General features: G+C 53.7%; 1 protein-coding gene across 1 annotated transcript in view; it reads left to right on the top strand.

Moving 5' to 3' along the window:
* The first annotated feature begins 3,431 nt into the window (after window positions 1-3,431).
* The window catches only part of LOC139257599 (SCO-spondin-like), an 89,362-nt gene continuing 84,434 nt past the window's right edge, over window positions 3,432-8,359 (top strand). Inside the window, exons 1-2 of the mRNA XM_070874538.1 lie at window positions 3,432-3,505; window positions 5,063-5,112. Of these exons, the coding sequence (XP_070730639.1) occupies window positions 3,432-3,505; window positions 5,063-5,112 (124 nt within the window). The remainder of the gene's footprint in view (window positions 3,506-5,062; window positions 5,113-8,359) is intronic.

Genomic DNA, 8,359 nt, shown 5'->3' with positions numbered 1-8,359 from the left:
GTGGATATGGGTTATGGGGAGAAAGTGGGTATGTGGAGGTGGATATATGGGGAGAAGGTGGGTATGTGGGGGTGGGTGTATGGGGAGAAGGTGGGTATGAGGGGGTGGGTATATGGGGAGAAGGTGGGTATGTGGGGGTGGGTATATGGGGAGAAGGTGGGTATGTGGGGGTGGGTATATGGGGAGAAGGTGGGTATGTGGGGGTGGGTATATGGGGAGAAGGTGGGTATGTGGGGGTGGGTATATGGGGAGCAGGTGGGTATGTGGGGGTGGGTATATGGGAGACGGTGGGTATGTGGAGTGGGTATATGGTGAGAAGGTGGGTATGTGGAGGTGGGTATATGGGGAGAAGGTGGGTATGTGGGGGTGGATATATGGGGAGAAGTTGCGTATGTGGGGGTGGGTATATGGGGAGAAGTTGGGAATGTGGGCGTGGGTATATCGGGAGAAGGTGGGTATGTGGGGTTGGGTATACGGGGAGAAGGTGGGTATGTGGGGGTGGGTATACGGGGAGAAGGTGTGTATGTGGGGGTGGGTATACGGGGAGAAGGTGGGTATGTGGGGTGGGTATACGGGGAGAAGGTGGGTATGTGGGGGTGGGTATACGGGGAGAAGGTGGGTATGTGGGGGTGAGTATACGGGGAGAAGGTGGGTATGTAGGGGTGGGTATATGGGGAGAAGGTGGGTATGTGGGGGTGGGTATATGGGGAGAAGGTGGGTATGTGGGGGTGGGTATACGGGGAGAAGGTGGGTATGTGGGGGTGGGTATACGGGGAGAAGGTGGGTATGTGGGGGTGGGTATACGGGGAGAAGGTGGGTATGTGGGGGTGGGTATACGGGGAGAAGGTGGGTATGTGAGGGTGGGTATACGGGGAGAAGGTGGTTATGTGGGGGTGGGTATACGGGGAGAAGGTGGGTATGTGGGGGTGAGTTTATGGGGAGAAGGTGGATATGTGGGGGTGGGTATATGGGGAGAAGGTGGGTATGTGGGGGTGGGTATATGAGGAGAAGGTGGGTATGTGGGGGTGGGTATATGGGGAGAAGGTGGGTATGTGGGGGTGGGTATATGGGGAGAAGGTGGGTATGTGGGGGTGGGTATATGGGGAGACAGTGGGTATGTGGAGGTCGGTATATGGGGAGAAGGTGGGTATGTGGGGGTGGGTATATGGGGAGAAGGTGGGTATGTGGGGGTGGGTATATGGGGAGAAGGTGGGTATGTGGGGGTGGGTATATGGGGAGAAGGTGGGTATGTGGGGGTGGTTATATGGGGAGAAGGTGGGTATGTGGGGGTGGGTATATGGGGAGAAGGTGGGTATGTGGGGGTGGGTATATGGGGAGAAGGTGGGTATGTGGGGGTGGTATATGGGGAGAAGGTGGGTATGTGGGGGTGGGTATATGTGGAGAAGGTGGGTATGTGGGGGTGGGTATATGGGAAGAAGGTGGGTATGTGGGGGTGGGTATATGGGGAGAAGGTGGGTATGTGAGGGTGGGTATATGGGGAGAAGGTGGGTATGTGGGGGTGGGTATATGGGGAGAAGGTGGGTATCTGGGGGTGGGTATATGGGGAGAAGGTGGGTATGTGGTGGTGGGTATATGGGGAGACGGTGGGTATGTGGAGGTGGGTATATGGGGAGAAGGTGGGTATGTGGAGGTGGGTATATGGGGAGAAGGTGGGTATGTGGGGGTGGTATATGGGGAGAAGGTGGGTATGTGGGGGTGGGTATATGTGGAGAAGGTGGGTATGTGGGGGTGGGTATATGGGAAGAAGGTGGGTATGTGGGGGTGGGTATATGGGGAGAAGGTGGGTATGTGAGGGTGGGTATATGGGGAGAAGGTGGGTATGTGGGGGTGGGTATATGGGGAGAAGGTGGGTATCTGGGGGTGGGTATATGGGGAGAAGGTGGGTATGTGGTGGTGGGTATATGGGGAGAAGGTGGGTATGAGGGGGTGGGTATATGGGGAGACGGTGGGTATGTGGAGGTGGGTATATGGTGAGAAGGTGGGTATGTGGAGGTGGGTATATGGGGAGAAGGTGGGAATGTGGGGGTGGGTATATGGGGAGACGGTGGGTATGTGGAGGTGGGTATATGGGGAGAAGGTGGGTATGTGGAGGTGGGTATATGGGGAGAAGGTGGGTATGTGGGGGTGGGTATATGGGGAGAAGGTGGGTATGTGGGGAGAAGGTGGGTATGTGGGGTTGGGTATATGGAGAGAAGGTGGGTATGTGGGGGTTGGTTTCTGGGGAGAAGGTGGGTATGTGGGGGTGGGTATATGGGGAGAAGGTGGATATGTGGGGGTGGGTATATGTGGAGAAGGTAGGTATGTGGGGGTGGGTATATGGGGAGAAGGTGGGTATGTGGGGGTGGGTATATGGGGAGAAGTTGAGTATGTGGGGGTGGGTATATGGGGAGAAGGTGGGTATGTGCGGATGGGTATATGGGGAGAAGGTGGGTATGTGGGGGTGGGTATATGGGGAGAAGGTGGATATGTGGGGGTGGGTATATGGGGAGAAGGTGGGTATGTGGGGGTGGGTATATGGGGAGAAGGTGGGTATGTGGGGGTGGGTATATGGGGAGGTGGGTATGTGGAGGTGGGTATATGGGGAGAAGGTGGGTATGTGGGGGTGGGTATGTGGGGAGAAGGTGGGTATGTGGGGGTGGGTATATGGGGAGAAGGTGGGTATGTGGGGGTGGGTATATGGGGAGAAGGTGGGTATGTGGGGGTGGGTATATGGGGAGAAGGTGGGTATGTGGGGGTGGGTATGTGGGGAGAAAGTGGGTATGGGGAGAAGGTGGGTATGTGGGGGTGGGTATATGGGGAGAAGGTGGGTATGTGGGAGTGGGTATATGGGGAGAAGGTGGGTATGTGGGGGTGGGGGTATGTGGGGGTGGGTATGTGGGGAGAAGGTGGGTATGTGGAGGTGGGTATATGGGGAGAAGGTGGGTATGTGGGGGTGGGTATATGGGGAGAAGGTGGGTATGTGGGGGTGGGTATATGGGGAGAAGGTGGGTATGTGGGGGTGGGTATATGGGGAGAAGGTGGGTATGTGGGGGTGGGTATATGGGGAGAAGGTGGGTTGGGGGTTTATGAGGGGGGTATATGGGGAGAAGGTGGGTTGGGGTTTATGAGGGGGGTATATGGGGAGAAGGTGGGTATGTGGGGGTGGGTATATGGGGAGAAGGTGGGTTGGGGTTTATGAGGGGGGTATATGGGGAGAAGGTGGGTATGTGGGGGTGGGTATATGGGGAGAAGGTGGGTTGGGGTTTATGAGGGGGGTATATGGGGAGAAGGTGGGTTGGGGTTTATGAGGGGGGTATATGGGGTCAGGTCCATTCCCAGATGCGTAATGCCTTGATCCTGTGACTGTGACTCTGTGTCTCTGGGAGTCAGCCTGTCTCATTGTGTTTCAGGATGGTGTGTGTGTTGCCATGATGGATTGTCCGTGTGACGATGGACGGGAGATTTATCGACCTGGAGCCAGTGTGCTGAGGGGGTGCAACACCTGGTAAGTGGAAGCTGTTATTGATCGTCAATAAACACTGAGCTGAACCGGGGCAATCGTGGTGTGTTCACACAGGGGGGATTGGTGGGGTCAGAGCAACCCTGAGTGATCCCGGTCAATGGGGCTAGGGTCTGCATCGGGGTCTGCATCTGTGCTTTGGTCCGTGTTCCGTGTCCTGTGTCTCGGTGTCGCGTGTCCGTGTTCCGTGTCGCATGTCCTGGCTCGGTGTCGCGTGTCCGTGTTCCGTGTCGCGTGTCCTGGCTCGGTGTCGCGTGTTCGTGTTCCGTGTCGCGTGTCCGCGTTCCGTGCTTCTGCTCCCGGCTCGGTGCCGCGTGTCCGTGTTCTGTGCCGCGTGTCCCGGCTCGGTGTCGCGTGTCCGTGTTCTGTGTTGCGTGTCCCGGCTCAGTGTCCGTGTTCCGTGTCCTGGCTCGCTGTCGCGTGACCGTGTTCTGTGTCGCGTGTCCGTGTTCTATGCCGCGTGCCCCGGCTCGGTTTCGCATGTCCGTGTTCCGTGTCATATGCCCCGGCTCGGTGTCACGTGTCCGTGTTCCGTGTCGCATGTCCCGGCTCGCTGTCACGTGCCCGTGTTCCGTGTCGCGTGTCCGTGTTCTGTGTCGCGTACCCCGGCTCGGTGTCCGTGTTCCGTGTCCTGGCTCGCTGTCGCGTGTCCGTGTTCTGTGTCGCGTGTCCGTGTTCCATGCCGCGTGCCCTGGCTCGGTTTCGCATGTCCGTGTTCCGTGTCACATGCCCCGGCTCAGTGTCGCGTGTCCGTGTTCCGTGCCGCATGTCCCGGCTCGCTGTCATGTGCCCGTGTTCCGTGTCACGTGTCCGTGTTCCATGTCGCGTGCCCCGGCTCGGTGTCGCGTGTCCGTGTTCCGTGTCACGTGCCCCGGCTCAGTGTCGCGTGTTCCGTGTCACGTGCCCCGGCTCGGTGTCGCGTGTCCGTGTTCTATGCCGCGTGCCCCGGCTCGGTGTTCGTGTTCCGTGTCACGTGCCCCGGCTCGGTGTCGCGTGTCCGTGTTCCATGTCGCATGTCCCGGCTCGCTGTCACGCGCCCGTGTTCCGTGTCGTGTGTCTGTGTTCCATGTCGCGTGCCCCGGCTCGGTGTCGCATGTCCGTGTTCCGTGTCACGTGCCCCGGCTCGGTGTCGCGTGTCCGTGTCACGTGCCCCGGCTTGGTGTCGCGTGTCCGTGTTCCGTGTCCCAGCTCCTGGCTCGGTGTCGCGTGTCCGTGTTCCGTGTCGCGTGTCCCGGCTCCCGGCTCGGTGTCGCGTGTCCGTGTTCCGTGTCGCGTGTCCCGGCTCCCGGCTCGGTGTCGCGTGTCTGTGTTCCGTGTCGCGTGTCCGTGTTCCGTGTCGCGTGTCCCAGCTCCCGGCTCGGTGTCGCGTGTCTGTGTTCCGTGTCGCGTGTCCCGGCTCCCGGCTCGGTGTCGCGTGTCCGTGTCGCGTGTCCGTGTTCTGTGTCGCGTGTCCCAGCTCCCGGCTCGGTGTCGCGTGTCCCGGCTCCCGGCTCTGTGTCTGTGTAAATATATTCACATGTGCATTAATTGTGTCTCCCTCAGCCATTGCCTGTCCGGCCGGATAACGAACTGTACCCAGAGACTGTGTGATGGTGAGCACCGTTACTTGTTCACCACTCACTTTACCGAGCAAGGCCGAGGATCGGCTGACGGTGAATTGAGAACATGTGATCAAGTCCCAGCGCGGTAACACATCCACTCGCGATGTTCCCCGCCCCGTGAGACAGACTTAAACCCACACCCCCCCAGGCACAGGAAGATCAGTTCAACCTCAGCAGTGGGGAAGTTTCAGATCCAGGAATCAGGGTCAGAATTAAAGTCACTTGGACAAGTGCGGGTTAATGAAGGAAAGCCAGCAGGGATTTGTTACAGGCAGATTGTGTCGAGCCCACTTGATCGAGTTTTTTCATGAGGTAACAGAAATTCAAGAACGGTTCCCTCGGATTGGAGGGTAGCAAATGTAACCCCACTATTTCAGAAAGGAGGGAGAGAGAAAACAGGGAACTACAGACCGGTTAGTCTGACATCTGTCGTCAGGAAAATGCTGGAATCCATTGTTAAGGACGTGGTATCAGGGCACTTAGATAATCATAACATGATTACACAGAGTCAACGTGGTTTTATGAAAGGGAAATCGGGTTTAGAAACATACATAGAAAATAGGTGCAGGAGTAGGCCATTCGGCCCTTCGAGCCTGCACCGCCATTCAATGAGTTCATGGCTGAACATGCAACTTCAGTACCCCATTCCTGCTTTCTCTCCATACCCCTTGATCCCTTTCGCTGTAAGGGCCATATCTAACTCCCTCTTGAATATATCTAACGAACTGGCCTCAACAACTCTCTGCGTCAGGGAATTCCACAGGTTCACCACTCTCTGAGTGAAGAAGTTTCTCCTCAGCTCAGTCCTAAATGGCTTACCCCTTATCCTGAGACTGTGTCCCCTGGTTCTAGACTCCCCAGCCCAGGGGAAACATCCTCCCTACATCTACCCTGTCAAGTCCCCTCAGAATCTTGTATGTTTCAATGAGATCACCTCTCATTCTTCCAAACTCCAGAGAGTATCGGCCCAATCTCTCCTCATAAGACAGCCCAGGAATCAATCTAGTTGTACCGCCTCCAAGGCAAGTGTATCCTTCCTTAGATAAGGAGACAAACCGTGCACAGTGCTCCAGGTGAGGTCTCACCAAGGCCCTGTACAATTGGAGCAAGACTTCCTTACCCTTATACTCCAACCCCCTGCAATAAAGGCCAACATGTCATTTGCCTCCTTATTGCTTGCTGGACCTGTCTGCTGGCTTTCTGTATTCCTTGCACCAGACCCCTAAATCTCTCTGTACACCAACATTGACAAGTTTCTCACCATTTTAAAATATTCTGTTTTTCTCTTCTTCCGACCAAAGTGACTAACCTGACATTTCCCCACATTATACTCCATCTGCCACCTCCCTGCCCACTCACTCCGTCTATCTATATCCCTTTGCAAATGCTTTGTGTTCTCCTCACAGCTTACTGTCCCATCTAGCTTTGTATTGTCAGCAAACTTGGATACATTACACTCGGTCCCTTCATCGAGGTCATTAATATAGATTGTAAATAGCTGAGGCCCCAGCACTGATCCCTGTGGCACCCCACTAGTTACAGCCTGCAAGCCTGAAAATTGGCCATTTATCCCGAACCTCTTCTCTGTCCGTTAACCAATCCTCGATCAATGCTAATACATTCTCTCTGATCCTATGAGCCCTCATTCTGTGTCATAACCTTTTTTGTGGCACCTTATTGAATGCCTTTTGGAAATCTAAATATACTACATCCACTGGTTCCCCTTTATCTACCCTGCTCGTTACATTATCAAAAAAACTCTCATAAATTTGTCAAACAGAATTTCCCTTTCATAAAACCATGTTGACTCTGCCAAATCATGTTACGATTATCTAAGTGCCCTGATACCACGTCCTTAACAATGGATTGCAGCATTTTGCCGACGACTGATGTCAGACTACCAGGCCTGTAGTTCCGTTTTCTCTTTCCCTCCTTTCTTGAACAGCAGGGTTACATTGGCCACCCTCCAATCCGCAGGGACCGTTCTACAATCTGGGGAATTTTGGAAGATGACAAACAATGCATCCACTGTCTCTGCAGCCTCCTCTTATAGAACCCCAGGATGTAGGCCAGCGGGTCCGGGGGATTGTCGGCTTTTAGTCCCATTAGTTTCTCTAATACTGTTTCTCCAATATTAATTCAATTAAGTTCCTCATCCTCATTAGACCCTTGGTTCCCCACCATTTTGGGTCTGCTTTTTGCATCTTCTGTGAAGATCGATACAAAATATTTGTTTATTATTTCTGCCATTTCCTTATTCTCCATAATAATTTCTCCTGCAGAGACAACACGGATTTAAGAATATACAATCATAAGAAGATAAGAAATAGGAGCAGGAGTAGGCTGCTGCCCTAACTCCAGCGTCTGCCTCCAGCCTGCTCCGCCATTTAATACGACCATGGCTGATCCGATCATGGACTCAGCTCCACTTCCCCGCCCGTTCCCCATTACCCCTTATTCCCTTATCAATTAAGAAGCTGTCTATTTCTGTCTTAAATATATTCAATGACCCAGCCTCCATAGCTCTCTGGGGCAGAGAATTCCACAGCTTTACAACCCTCTGAGAGAAGAAATTCCTCCATCTCAGTTTTAAATGGGTGGCCCCTTATTCTAAGATCATGCCCCCTAGTTCTAGTCTCCCCCATCAGTGGAAACATCCTCTCTGCATCCACCTTGTCGAGCCCCCTTGTTAGATCTCTTAATTTCCAATGAAATACGAACTCCGGTTGTAGTTTTAATGTAACTTTATTCTGGCAGCAGCAACAAGCTCTTGGCTTTAAGCCAGGTCTTTGTCCTTCTGAGACCACATGGTCAAAATGGCTGTACTTATACCTGGTTCAATTTACAGAAAATAACTCGTCTTCTTTGACCTTATTGGCTCAATTGATAGTCTTTTAACCTTTAATTGGCTCGCTACCCAAGGTCCTAAAATGTCAAGTTGATTGATGACTTAATGCAATGTGGTGTGTGTTTTCTCAAAACTGCAGCCAGGCTGTAGAGCTTGAACCTCTATCACCCTCATAATGTTATACGTTCCGATAAGACCACCTCTCATTCTTCTGAATTCCAATGAGAAGAGGCCCAACCTCCTTAAACTTTCTTCATAAGTCAACCACTTCATCTCGGGAATTAACCGAGTGAACCTTCTGTTTGCTATACAGTGGCAGGAAACAGAGAGTAGTGGAGAACGGTTGTTTCTGGGACTGGAGGGAGGTATACAGTGGTGTTCCCCAGGGAT

This window comes from Pristiophorus japonicus, unplaced genomic scaffold, assembly GCF_044704955.1.
Source record: "Pristiophorus japonicus isolate sPriJap1 unplaced genomic scaffold, sPriJap1.hap1 HAP1_SCAFFOLD_879, whole genome shotgun sequence".
NCBI lineage: Eukaryota > Metazoa > Chordata > Chondrichthyes > Pristiophoridae > Pristiophorus > Pristiophorus japonicus.
The sequence above is the reverse complement of the archived record's forward strand: the minus strand, read 5'-3'. Positions and strand labels throughout refer to the sequence as shown.